At 35.7% G+C, this 14,933-nt stretch overlaps 1 protein-coding gene across 3 annotated transcripts in view; it reads right to left on the bottom strand.

The window, feature by feature from the left end:
* Positions 1 to 2,164: 2,164 nt before the first annotated feature.
* vangl1 (VANGL planar cell polarity protein 1) overlaps positions 2,165 to 14,933 on the bottom strand; it is a 36,487-nt gene continuing 23,718 nt past the window's right edge. For 2 of the 3 annotated variants that reach the window (XM_067444065.1, XM_067444066.1), the window contains exons 4-9: positions 14,186 to 14,620; positions 13,503 to 13,678; positions 11,674 to 11,807; positions 8,997 to 9,132; positions 8,510 to 8,744; positions 2,165 to 4,274 (exon numbers count right to left, since the gene is read on the bottom strand). In XM_067444065.1, the coding sequence (XP_067300166.1) occupies positions 4,014 to 4,274; positions 8,510 to 8,744; positions 8,997 to 9,132; positions 11,674 to 11,807; positions 13,503 to 13,678; positions 14,186 to 14,620 (1,377 nt within the window). In that variant the 3' untranslated portion in view covers positions 2,165 to 4,013. Of the gene's footprint in view, positions 4,275 to 8,509; positions 8,745 to 8,996; positions 9,133 to 10,347; positions 10,384 to 11,673; positions 11,808 to 13,502; positions 13,679 to 14,185; positions 14,621 to 14,933 lie in introns of all 3 variants that reach the window. The other variant, XM_067444067.1, reaches the window with a different exon arrangement.

The following is a 14,933-nucleotide window of genomic DNA, read 5'->3' as shown; positions in this document are numbered from 1 at the left end:
ACACACACACACACACACACACACACACACACACACACACACACACACACACACACACACACACGATGTAAGATTGATGATGAATTTAGGTTTTAATAATTCAACATTCACTCATCTGAAGTCTTCTTAATTGTAGAACAGCGACATCTAGTGTACCAAAGAAACATCACAATATTATTATTATTGTTCCAAAGGTATCCTATAGCTGCAGTTTAAAAACGCTGGATTCAGCACTCTATCTATAGGGCTACTATATATCTAACGGCGGGAAACGATGAAGAAACAAGAGACAAACTATATTTAGGCCTACTTCAAGTGAATCTGAGTTTTTGCTTTGCTGTCTTTAAACTATTTCCACACATACCACAACATTCGTGTTTACATTAGTATGCCGATGAAAGAAAACGTATAGCTCAGTTTAACAAATGTTAACTGGGGGAAAGGTCAAGTCAGATTTATGTAGACCTAAATGCTAAAACACAGACAGGATGACAGCTTGTTAAAATTATAGCATTGCCGTTTCGGTCAGCTATTATAATGGCTCTAGTTTAAATAAAAGGATGAACATTATACTTAGGACAGGGACTAAAAAACAAACCAAAAAGAAATATGCTATCCTCCACTGGACCACAAGGACAATCAGCATGTGACAAAATGGCTGCCCAATTATTCATCAGAATCAGAATATTCATTTGCATTGCCTTTGCTTCTTTATACGTCAAACTGCCAAAGCTGCCAATATTAAAAATAAATACATAAATAAATAAATATACAGAAATGTAAAACAGCAAATATAAATGAATAAATAAATAAATGTATAAATAAATATACATAGAAATGCAAAAAAACTAAAATGAATAATTATTTATAGATTTATTTCCATATTTATGTATTTATTTCCATATTTATTTATACATTTCTTTTATTTCTTTATATGTTTTAATTTATTTTTGCTCTTTTACATTTCTTTGTATATTTATTTATGTATTTATTTATTTATGTGTCTTGTAGTGCATTTCAGACAAATCTAGACAAACCATTTTAATGCAATTCAACTGTCCAAAAAGATTTAATATTTTTGAATCCACGGTGGAAATGGTGATACAGTAATAAAACGTATGCACATGCAGAGGTGTACACAAATATGATTGTAAACTAAATACACGAATAAATAAATATATACATATGGTACAGTTTTAATTCAAGAAATATTCCATATTTATATATACATACAGATATAGGTTACGGCCCTAAAGACGGCATCAAAATCCAGTTTAAAAGTGACTAAGAATCCACCACAAATCATAACTTTTTCTTGCTGAACATATAATGTAAGAAATACCCAACATTGTCCAACATGAAGTGTTATACAATCAGGAACTTGGCACCGAAAGATTTTGATTTGATTTCAGCCTTAGGCCAGAAATGAGTGCCTCTATTCTTTACACCAAAGAGCAAAATACAGAGATTTATATTTGAAAGGGTAACCTTGATTATTTTAAACATTTTTGCCCAAATAAAAAAAAAATCTGGCTCCTCCTAAGGCTTTGATTTACATTGACACAATGAGGCAAAGCATTTACTTTTTATGGCCTTTCTTTAAAGATAATTTGAACATTTCAAAACTTCTGAGATGTGCAACAAATGTGACTGAGAAAAGGAGCAGAATTGTTAATATTATTACATTAAACTTTCAGTTGAAAAACCTCTTATGCTTCTGCAGTTGTTTAAGGGGAAATGAGAGGTTCTGTAGAACCTCCTTTCATTCAACCAGAATTTTCAGGAAAATAAATCTGCAGTATTTCCCCTTTTAGAAATTTAACACTGATGAGTAATATTCGGTTGGGTAATGGGTTATGTCATAGATTGTTGTGCTTTATCATAACTAATTTCTGACAAACTGAATGGAATGTGTTTGTATGATCATATAGGACAGAACTGACAATACACAATGGGAAAATATATGCTGTAACAGATATAAAATGTAGAAATTATATACAACCTAATTGTCCTAATTAAATACAAAATAAATCATCATTATTGGAAAACATCACAGTAGAAAAAAGGCATGACAGGTTTATTTTTTCTTTTGCTACATAAGCAAAGAAATTTCAAGCTTGGATAAAAACACAGTCAAGAGCAAGGTTTATAAATGTGTTGCTTTAGCGATGATGCACAATAAAAAATAAATTAAATGTAAAAATACCTTATTCACAATTTTATTACCACACAAAGAGAGGCAAACTACAAATCAAAACTAATTCATCACACAGGAAAGGCTGTTTTCTTGCAATATATTACCCATTTTTTTCCAAACATATAACATACACTATTATTGCCAAACATATTGGGACATCACTCAAAATCATTAAATTTAGGCATTCCAATCACTTCCATGGTGTCAGTTGTTTAAAATTAAGCATGCAGACTGCGTCTACAAACAATTGTGAAACAATGGGATGCTCTCAGGAGCTCAGAGAATTCAGAGTAGTATCGTGATAGGTTGCAATAAGTCCATTTGTGAAATGTCCTCACTACTGAATATTTCACGATCAACTGTTAGTGGCATTATAACAAAGTGGAAGCAATTGGGAACAACAGCAACTTCAGCCACAAAGTGGTAAACCACTTAAAACCACAGAGCAGGGTCAACGCATACTGAGGTGCGCAGAAATCGCCAACTTTTTTGCAGTCAATACAGACCTCCAAAATTTGTGTCTCCTTCAGATTAGCTCAAGAACAGTCCGTAGAGAGCTTCAGGAAATGGGTTTCCATGCCTGAGCAGCTGCAGCCAAGCTTTACATCACCAAGTGCAATGCAAAGCGCCGGATGCAGTAGTGTAAAGCACGCTGCCACTGGACTCTAGATCAGTGGAGATGTGTTTTCTCTGAAGTGACAAATCTCGCTTCTCTGTCTGGCAATCCAATGGATGAGTCTGGGTTTGGCGGTTGCCAGGAGAACAGTACTTGCCTGATTGCAATGTTCCGAGTGTAAAGTTTGGTGGAGGGGGGGTTATGGTGTGGGGGTTGATTTCAGAGGTTAGGCTTGGCCACCTTAGTTTCAGTGAAAGGGACTCTTAATGCTTCAGCATACCAAGACAATTTCATGCTCCTGGGGATGCCTCTTTCTGTTCCAACATGACCAATAAAGATATGGATGAGTAAGTTCGGTGTGGAGGAACTTCCTGACCTCAACCCGATAGAGCACCTTTGGGAAAAATTAGAGCAGAAACTGCGAGCCAGGCCTTCTCGTCCAATATCAGTGCCTGACCTCACAAATGTACTTTCTATAAGAATGGTCAAATTCCCATAAACACACTCCTAAACCTTGTGGAATGCCTTCCCTGGAGACTTGAAACTGTTCTAGCTGCAAAGGGTGAGCCAACTCCATATTAAACCCTACAGATTAAGAATGGGATGTCATTAAAATTAATGTTCAAGTAAAGGGAGGCGTCCCAAAACTTTTGGCAATATAATGTATCAAGAAATCCAATAGGCTGAAAACGATCATGTATGTTTGGCTATCATGTAACATTATGACACTGACAATTCCTACTCCCTAACTGATGTTTCTGACTTTTACCTCATGGAATTCTAATATGATGCTCATTTATGTTGCAGTCATTTGAAGAAAAAAAAACGTACATGCCTCACAAACATAGATATAATAAAAAATATCTACTTTTAAAACGCAAAACTTTATCCATGACACCTCAGTCTGATGCTTATCACAGTATGTAATTAGCATTTGCTCTCTGCAAAAAGTAACATACATAGCAGCACAAACACACAATCACACCAGTCAGCACTAGGTAATCGGATACATACAATACATGTATACATTTTTTTTTCCTCTTCTGTGTTTGGCAGTAACAAATATTGTATCAAAATACATCCATTATGTAAAATGCCATTTATAAACTGTGAAAAAGTGAAAAAGAATTTCAAACAAAATAGTACAAGTCCTAAATTTACAAGCGTAGAAAACCATATGGACAAAAGCAACTGAATCCATCAGACGGAGGTCTCAGACTGTAGCTGTAGTACAAACTTGTGAGACTTGGGGTGGACATACTCCTCATTGAGTTTGAGGTGAGGGATAGCTTTGCTGGTGACCACTAAACTAAAGTCAGATGATTTGAGCTGGAACTCAGAGCCGTGATGCAGGGGACTGGTGACAGACGCCTCGCTGACCAGCGTCCACTGCCGGGTCTGCCAGCACTCTCTCCCATACTGCAACGTGGGCCCAGCCATCAGATAGCTCTCGAGAAATGCCTAACAGGAAACAACAGCATAATATCTGTCCAGTGATATCTGCTGGTAGTATTGTATAGGTGTATAGTATAGTGAGTAATATTTTAAAAAAAAAATGTTTTACATTTTCCTAAAACACAAGTAAATAATTAAATAGTGAGACAAGGAGATTTATAGTAATATGCAGTGCAGACAGACCTGTTTCATTCCGAAAGAAAAAAAACAATCACAATTCATTCTGCAAATGTAAATTTTACATAATCGCTGACATTAGGGGCAAAATACCAGTAGACACTTCATTTTATGTAGTATTTCTAGTGCTTGAAGTATTTCAGGTAGGTCCATTTCATTTGTGTCTTTGTTCCATTGTAGTTTATTTTCTGTACTCTTGTTTAATCACAGTTAACTTGTCTTCAGTAAGCTTGGGAGTCTTTTTTAGGCTAGTATTAGTTTTTTTTAATGATATTGAAAATGGTGACAAGAATTATGATTAAAGCAAAAATAACTATACCGTAAGATTTTGGTCATATCAGCCACCCCTAGCTGATGTACATATTGCAAATACAGTAAATGGGTAGTTGACAAATGACCAAGAAAAAGTACTTTTTTTGGAAAACATAACTTTTTAAGAAAAAATACATATATTTGTGGAGTATGAAAACTGCAGTTTCAGAAAATAATAGTGGTCACTGATTTTGTCAATGACTTCACATATTTTTGTCACTTTTTCACTCAACAGTACTGTAAATGTGTCCTATGGTGTGACATTTAAAAAGTACTAAGAAATTATATTAAATAACAAAATAAATACTTGAGACAGACTTTTGTTCACATTATTAAAACATTATTTTCTTAAAGTGATATTTATTTTACATGAAAGTACTAATTAGAATCATTTTCACCATGAATAGATGAAGTTGACAAACTTTTCCCTACGAATGTCAATAAAACTTTTTCGACAACCTTACAAAACTGTTTGAAATTGTACCTATCTAAGAGGAGATATTATTGTAACTCCCCTAATGCCAAACTTGACTCTTTTTTTAAAAGATATTTTAAATAATTATATTTTTCTGTTGTTTTATGTTTGTCACACCATAGGACAAAACGTCACACCAAAGGACAAAGAAAGTCCTTGCATAAAAAGAGTAAGAATATGTAGTGTTTATTGTAACAATTACAAAGGAGGACATTTGTTTTTATTTGTCAACAATATAAACTGTGCAAAACATAGCACACTAAAAGTAACTCTGATACTTATGCATCAATAAGGAAACATTGATGCATATAGTATCTTTGAGAAATTCATAACATTTCAAAATAATACTGTGACATTGTCAAACTGCAAAATTCATCAGTTAAACAGTAACAGTGACATTAATTTGTGACAAGTGACTTTAATGTTGAATGTATCCAATTCCCCGAGAGTCTTCTTTTCATGATATCTGTTTAAAATAATGATAGAATATTGATGAATTGATCAACAGAGAAATTAATGTAATGTATACTCAATTATGAACTCATGACCTACTGTGTTTTCCCTACAAATGTAACCACTTACTTGTCAATTTCTTATAAAACACAATATAGATTATTATTCTGTAATAACAAGCTTATCATGTAACTATTGTTGAACCTGAACCTGACACAGGACTATTCTGATACTGAATAATAAGCTGTCATTCAGTCACTCTGTAAAATCCCTGAATTATTTTAAGATGTATATGGCAACATTTCAGTTTGATTTACTTTCTCCGTCGTTCTCTTAGGATTGCCTCTCTCTGTGGATCCTTTTTAATTCGCTCCCTATACTGTCTGGTCCTCTCTTTTGCACTCATCTCTCCCTCATTTCTTTCTGTTCTAAAAAAAAAAGTTAAGTAGCATTATATGTAGTAGCTCTGTATTTATGTACTTTATATTTGTTTATAGTTGTTACATTATACATTATAGTTGTTTTAGTAACACTTCAGAACATTTTATGTAGTCTCCAAAAAACGACAATAAATATTAAAATGTAAGTCATTATTGAATTTAAAACCATCAAAACTGGTAAAAAAAGAATGAAAAGTATGTAAACAAACTTTATCTATTTGCTTTAATAGCTTCTTAAGGAGGTATTGTCCTATTGTGTGACATCTGTGTCCTATGGTGTGACAAGCCAAAGTGTCACACCAAAGGACATTTCCTGTCACACCATAGGACATTTGAGCTTTTGTGGCAGTTAATAACAATGCTAATACTAGCTGAACTGTCATTAGCAATTAGCATGATCTATTTGCATAATATTACATAATCCTGCTGTTAAAAATAAAAATTTAAATTAAAAAATGTAATTTAGGGGTGTCACACCAAAGGACAAAAAAACTTAACAACTTCAGTGATCTCAAAACATAGTTAAATATTTAAACAATTCTGAGAGAAATACTTACCATGTGCAATTCTCATGGCTTTCATAGGGGTCTTCAGTCACATGACCTTGAGTGGGGTCTTTCAATTAAATGTAGTTGTCCATGATATTGCCCAAATTAAAATCAGGTTTTTGCACAACACCAAAGGACATTTTTTTCTGTGACAAACTTTATGAAATTCCTACACTTTTAGAAATGTATGTATATGAAAAGTGATGGCCACTTAGTGAAATAGACACTTGCACAATTATGCCAGGAGTGTTCATTAAGATTTTTAAACATTATTTTCTTTATTTATAAAATGTCATATTTATGAAATAATGTTGTCTACCGTCACACCATAGGACAATTTTGAGATTTGGCTCAAAGTTCTAAAAAAACTAACAATAACTTGGGTGTTAAAACAACAAATTCATGTAAACCAAGAAATTGTTTAACCATTTACAGTATTCTAAATTATGAAAATGTGAAATAAATTATGTTTTATCTTCTGTGACAGTGAAAAAGCCATGTCACGTCAACTACCCAAATACGGTTGTCAGGTCTCTTCTGAGTCAGCAATGTTTAACTCGTTGCAGTTTCAAACATTTATTGGAGAAATTGTGAGTGGAAATCATTTACATTTCTGAGTACATACACAAGAATGGGAAATTCATGACAGAAAATAAATAGTATGCATTTATATGTAAAAAAAATTATTATTCAGGAAATGTATGTTAAAATGTATATATATATATATATATATATATATATATATATATATATAAAACCCAATATGTTTACAAAATCATTTAATAATCTTTTAAAGCTACACTGTGTGATATTTTCCCCCATCTAGCGGTGTAAAGGTATATGACCATCCAGTGAATATTAGTTTCTGTTCCTCTCAATTCTGATTTCTTTTTAACTCCTACGGTGGCCGATTTAGTCTAAGATTAACATGACAATCCCCCTCTTCACATTCGACACGGTGCCATCGAGTGTTAAAACGCGAAAGGCGAAGCTTGAATTTATGGGTATGTCCCTCTTTGGCTAATGTACTTTCAAGATGGAGGGGCAACATGGCGACCGACATTCGAACCCCTCACCCGTATGTATTTTCAATGGCATATTATAAACTTACGAGAATACTTTATTACTTGAAAGAAAGTAAATATACATTAATGAGCACATATATTTTTGAAAGAACTAAGTGTTTTCAGCTAAGAATAAACAAAAAAAGTTACACAGTGTAGCTTTAATAAAGGTTGTCGAATCTCAATTTTTTTTAATTGTATTAACTCAAAATTTTAAGGCAACCAGGTGATTTTTTTTTTAAATATTTTTTTACAGTGTATATATATGTATATATTGTTTGTGTTGAAACAGGAATGCACAACTGGTTCATCATGGGGCAAGTAAAAATTCACAAATTGCTGAAAATATAGCAGCTGGTGATTTTTTTGTTAAAATGTCGTGCTGAAGATAAACAGTTAACAGCTTAGTTATTTACATACTACTGCTCTCAAACAATATAATTCTATTTTATTACAAATGTTATTCCTGATTGGAAGCTTCTGAAAATATTTAGTTTATATGTGCGTTTACAATTAGTGCAGCAATCCACAAAGTAAGTGTATGTTTCTGTTATAACTAATGAAGTCATTAACGTCTGCCCATTTACACAAATGTGAATGACTTAAAATCAATACAACCCTATCGCTCATATCGATTGTCAAGACAAGTGCTTATGACTCCTGTTACAGGCACTTAAATCAAATATTTAAGGACAAATGAGAGCAGTCTGGACTGATGTCACACACTAGTTTCTCACTCTTCTGTGTGAAAGCGCATCTGTGTTTGTCTCACCTTTGGGGTCATGTTGTTTGTAATGCAGAACGCCAGGTGAGCCTGAATGCTGTCCATGCTGTGGCAGTGCTGCTGGCGGGTGGTGCGCAGGTATTTCTGCAGTGCTCGAGCCATGGAGGGGAAGATGGCCTGCGCTGCCTCACGTGGATCCATCTCATCTCCCGGCGGCTTCTTTTTCTCTTCCTCCTGCAGCCGTCTAACATGTGTGAACGCCTCCTCTACGGCCACCACCAGCCTGGAAAATGTTGCATATTAAGTTGCAGTAGTTTACTGTACCTTTATGACTCTAAACTGTACCTCTACTGTACCTTTACTTTACCTTTATGACTCTAAACTGTACCTTTACTGTACCTTTACTGTACCTTTATGACTCTATACTGTGTATCTTTACTGTATATCACAACACAACTGCAAGCTCTGGTATCACTTTCAAACTTCCACAAACTCGGTAACTCTATTAAATATCTCTATTAAATGTTTCTTTTACCGCGCTTTGCGCTTTCGGACTCTTCGATCATGCTCAGCTTCCTCGTAGTACAGCTCATTGTGGCTGGTGTCTCTCTGTCGAGCGGCAGCTGCTATTTTAGCCCGAGACTGTGCGGTTGCAGAATCGCTTCCAGCACCTGGAAAGGTAAAGATCAGTATGAGAGAGAGAACAGATAAAAAACATCTAAAATCCATCCTGACATCTTTTTTCATATCACAAGAAAAACAGATACCTTTCAGAAACTGGCCCATTGCTAAATCAGTCAAGTTTTATACAGGATTACCAAAAGTTCTACTGCTGGAGTCATGCAAATTCCTATCAAACTTGGAGTTTTATTTAAACAGTTTATTTATTCGATAATATTGATGACGCCCAACGGCAGTCAAGTACATGTGGAATCAGGTTATGATGATCATACGTAAGGCATATTAGCTGAGTGTGCATAGTAATGTGGTGAAGAGAATAATTTATGCATATTTATCCATATTCAGGTCGCAGATATGATTAATAATGCATGACAAGGGCAGCATGACTCTCTTCTGTAGCAGGGCAGGTCTGTGATCTGTATTATAACTCACTAAATCACTTCCAGAAATCACATACTAAATCTTCCTCAGTTGATTTTTGTGAATAACATGAAAAAAAATAAAAAATGTAGATAGAAACACATAACACCAAGCGGGACCATTACGAGAAATAAGATACTAGAATAATTTTACCCACAGACAAAAACAAGTTAAGTGTATTCAGAAGGCTTTCAAACCTGAAAAAAAGGAGATGTGGAATTTTTTTTCAGGGGAGAATCCTTTTCCTAGTGATGCATTATTAATACTCTGACAATCTGTGCAAAGCACAAAAAGAGCTACGCACTGCTGTTTTTTATATACGTGCACACTCACACACACACACATTCCTGGCCTGGTTCGATAGCCACAGGCATGAAGGAAGGCTTGAGTGCTTAAGGGGGTATCTTGAGCCAAAGTATGCATCTCTGAAACATGGTGTGTATTTCTTGAGCTGACAGCACATCATAAATGTCAAACAGAGAGAGAGAGAGAGAGAGAGAGAGAGAGAGAGAGAGAGAGAGAGAGAGAGAGAGAGAGAGAGTTTGAAATCTGGGGTAAGTAATTATTATTAATTTTTCTTCAGGTTTTTACAGTGCAGTAAATGAGTGTCTTCTTCATGGCAGACATGAAGAAGGGTTTCTCTTTTTTTGGGGGATGAGTCTGTGACCTTGTGCACGGTGTACAATGATTGCATGCACAAGCAAATAACCAAGACATGTGGAGCACTTGACAATTCATCGTCTCTGTGAAAGGATTTTTTAATGCATTACACGGTCCAAACTTACAATCAAAAAGATAGCTTTTCAGTTTGGCTTTAAACTCTGCAGAAAGAAACAATCACAGAAGATGTATTAGATGTTGGTGGTGACTGATTATTAACACTGCCAAGCTGCTGCATTAGAAGTGTGCATGAGTGTTTGTTTTTTAGTCTACCCACATTTAATATATTCAAGACCATATTATTGCTCCAAATTCTAAGTTAACCAACGGTAGAATGTGACCGCTTTAATTGTGCCCTATCTTGATCCCAAGTATCAACTAAGTCTCAGATGTTTCTATTAAAATTCATTGAGGGATACAAATAGATACAAAATATGACATTGTTGATATAAGCGGAGAAGAGCAAAGATTGCCATATACAAAACAAAGACCTTTCTTAAAATATATAAAAATATTGGTAGCACTTTATTTTACATCGCTGTTCCCCATGTACATACTACATATTTTATATAGGAATTGTAATAACTGGGTAATAACTGGTACTAACCCTAAACCTAGCCTTAATGAATGTAATTACCTATAATAACCCACCCTTTCTTAGGTAAGTGCACCGTAAAATAAAGTGCAACCAAACTATTAACTGTAAATATAATAATAATCAAAATAGATTTGCGATATAATGCTCTGTTATGTGTATAAGTAATTCGGTAACACTATATAATAAGGTTTCATTAGTTAGCTATATTAGATATCATGAACTTACAATTAACAATACCTCTACAGAATTTATTCATCTTAGTTTATGTTCATTTCTACATTTACTAAAATGTTGCATCTGATAACATAAGTTAATGCACTATGAACTAGCATTAACAATGACATTTTTATTTAAAATTAACAAAAGGATAATAAATGGTGTAAAAACATCACTTTTTGTAAGTTCATGTTAGCTAATGCATTTGTTAATATTAATAAAGATACCTTATTATAAAGTGTTACCAATAATTCTCATACGTACATGTATTATGAAGTGATGCATGCTTTTATAATGACATTTGATGTGGATAGCATTGCTAAGATAATTTGATGCTGGAAGAACTGAATGTTTCATGTTGTAATAACAGACCTTTGATTTGTGACAGAATTTTTTTTCCGAAACTCTAAAGGAGACGTTGCATTACATAGAAATACTACGTCTTTTACTCAGAACAATAGTCTATGAAGCAGTAGATATTGCGATCTAGGAGAAACATTTGATATATTAAGGACATCTAAATTTTGATGCATTTCCTATAAGCTTTCCAAAATGAATCTTTCAGAATTTATTGGTCAAGAGATCAATAAGCGTTGAGTCATAAAACAGAAAGAGATTTTACACAGATTAAACTCACCATCCACATTATAGACTTTCAGCCCAGCCAGATGTTTAGCTGCCCTGGACTTTGCTGCCGTCAGCAGGGCAGGGTTATGGACTGAGAAATCCTTATAATAGTGTTCAAGAATTACCAGGGCTGCCCGCTGAATGCTACAGAGAGGAAGAGAGGGAGGGAGAGAGAGACATTATCAATGTTGTAAAAAAAATATGTACATATATATATATATATATATATATATATATATATATATATATATATATATATATATATATATATATATATATATATATATTCATATTCACTAGTAATAGGAATTTGGGTGACTCTTAAAACAAAGGAACAGACAATTCCATAATATGTTTAATTAAACAGATGTCAGATACTAATAGGTTTCGCTCTGCTCTTGTGTGTGTGCTGCCACTCGACTCTGCAGTAGCACTGGATCAAAAATGTCAAACCAATGAAACAATGAAAGCAAGAACAAAGGAAAGCATTGGGCAGGAGAGAGGAAGGGAGAGGGGAAGTAACGCAGGGCAAAGTAGGGAGTGTCTGTAATGGGGTGATTAATGGGCCCTTTTCCCTCGGCCCAACCTCAACTCATTATTAATGCATTAAACAGTGCGTGCACACACACACACACACACACACACACACACACACACACACACACACACACACACACACACACACACACACACACACACACACACACACACACACACACACACACACACACACACACACACACACACACACACACACACACACACACACACAGACACGTTTGTGTTTGTGACATATGAGGACATTCCATAGGCATAATGTTTTTTATACCGTACAAACCGTATTTTCTATCCCCTTACACTGCCCCTACCCCTAAACCTACCCATCACAGGAAACATTCTGCATTTTTACTTTCTAAAAAAAACCTCATCCTGTATGATTTATAAGCATTTTGAAAAGTGAGGACATGGCCAATGTCCTCATATTTCAACCTCTCATTGTACTATATATGTCATACCCATGTCATTATACACAGTTGTGTCCTCATATGTCACAAACACATGCCTCCCCCACACACACACACACAAACACACACACACACGCACGCACGCACGCACGCACGCACGCACGCACACACGCACGCACACACACACACACACACACACACACACACACACACACACACACACACACACACACACACACACACACACACACACACACACAATTTTCTGTATATAGACAAGAACATATAATATCTAAGCAATAAAGCAGCTCAGCTATAAAATCAGCGCGATTACAGAGGCAAAACTATTTGTTTTACATGTTAATATACGTCCCTAAACAGTTGCTTTGCAGATTTATTAGATATAACCCACTTCTAATTAAAAATAACATTTTCACAGCAAAATGTTCTTTAGATCTGCTAAATTGTTCCTTGGTTCTTGGACACTTTTGTACATAGATGGTGTTCTAAGTAAGGGTGTAAGTGTGAAGTAAGGGTGAACTTTAAGGTTCTGTAGAACTTTTGGGTTCTAATTAGAACCTTTTTTTAAGAGGGACTAGTTAGTTATTGATTTTGCCTTTTTAATAAAGAGCATGTAATAGACAGTTAAACAATATATTGTGGCTAATTCTGTTCCTGGAGATACCTGCAGAGTTCAGATCTAACATTGATCCAGCATGCATGTCTGTAATTATCAAGTGATCAAGATCTTAGCTGGTTCAGATGTTTTAGATCAGGGTTGAATTCAGGCTGAATTTTGCAGGAAGGTAGGATTAGGCACCCATGCTGGGTTTTTTATTTTATTCAATGTTTGGTCATTGTAATCAGCTGGCACCTGAGTTGTCCCAAGTTGTAATGGTGAGTCTCTCCATCAGTGGAGCGCACGACACAGAGTGAAAAGCACGGCTGCAGATGCCGGACCTCTAGCAGAACCACAGCCAGGTAATGGATGAACAGCAGAGCATCCACCAATGATACTGCAAACTGCACTATGCCTTGGTAGTTCTCTTCCTGTCAAGCACAGAAAGTAAAGCAATAATCCAAAGCGGGTCAAAATGACATGTACTGAATGTAATGTTTTTGTGGAGGTTTATTTCAAAGAAAAATTAGAGGCTTCAAAATAGTTTATTTGTTCACTTACCCATCTATATATGCAATAAAAATAGTTAAATAAATCATAAACCTTTAAATATAGACTAATAAATATTTAAACACTGCTGAGGCTCACATTCAATATTTATGAGTAACATAAAATTACAAACAGTTACATGATTTTAACACGATTTTCTAAATGTAAGTTACAACTGAAGTGTGTAATTTCAGTGCCACTAGTATCATCAAATGGAAGTGCAAAAAACACACATACCGGTATATATTGTTTTTAACGTGGCTCATTCAATCAGATATTATAGCAGAAACTAACCATTTTATTAAAAGAGACTTTACAAAACCACAATTCCACAGATCTCAATATGTTTCTCTTGACTCTTTATGGTCTCTGCACACATTTGCCCATACCTGTGAGTCCAATATGCGCACTCCAAAGAATAGCCAATAGGAGAGCAGCAGGAGGAGTGTGAGCAACCCCAGCAGGGCACGGAACACTGCTATCCGGGGCAGGGAGGCTCGCGTCGCTCGCACAAACAGCGCCCATCCAGCCAGCAGGAGAATGAGGAGCTTGAATGCCAGTGAGAGAAACAGGCCCTCGCAGGCTGTACCACAAGCCTGCAGGCGCTCCGGCCACAGCACCTGGGGCAGCACCAGGAAGGACAGGGGGGTGACCAGGACCAGAAGGCCCAGGAGGAGGGAAAGGACCAAAGGAAGGAAGCGTATACAGTTCAGTTTCTCTACTGGGCCTTCCGTCTCCTTCCCGAAGCCAGCCAAGTCCTCTTGAGACAAGCTGTGGTCTGATGTTCCAGTGACCGCTGTGGTGGTCTCGCCCCAGTTGTCATCCTATTGAGAGGTGGGAGATGAACAGCATTGTATCATGCACATAAAAAAATCAACATGCTCCTAAAAGCCGCGTTATCTCAGAGGCCCAACACCCAGCACTCAGCATCGATAATGCCGACAAAAAAAACAGATTTGCAGCTTTTGATTTGCTCCCTTTTCACTCCCTGTTTGTGAGATGACAAATCTGCCTCACAGCTAATTCAGACAGACAGTACGGAACTACCTAGGTCTCCCTCATCAGCATATATTAATGACAAATACCCAAAACTCACATACATCTGCATATAAATGAGCTTAGGAACTGAGAGACACA

This window comes from Pseudorasbora parva, chromosome 5 (genome assembly GCF_024679245.1).
Source record: "Pseudorasbora parva isolate DD20220531a chromosome 5, ASM2467924v1, whole genome shotgun sequence".
In the NCBI taxonomy this organism is placed as follows: domain Eukaryota; kingdom Metazoa; phylum Chordata; class Actinopteri; order Cypriniformes; family Gobionidae; genus Pseudorasbora; species Pseudorasbora parva.
Note: the sequence above shows the minus strand (reverse complement) of the source record. Positions and strands in the feature narration are given on the sequence as shown.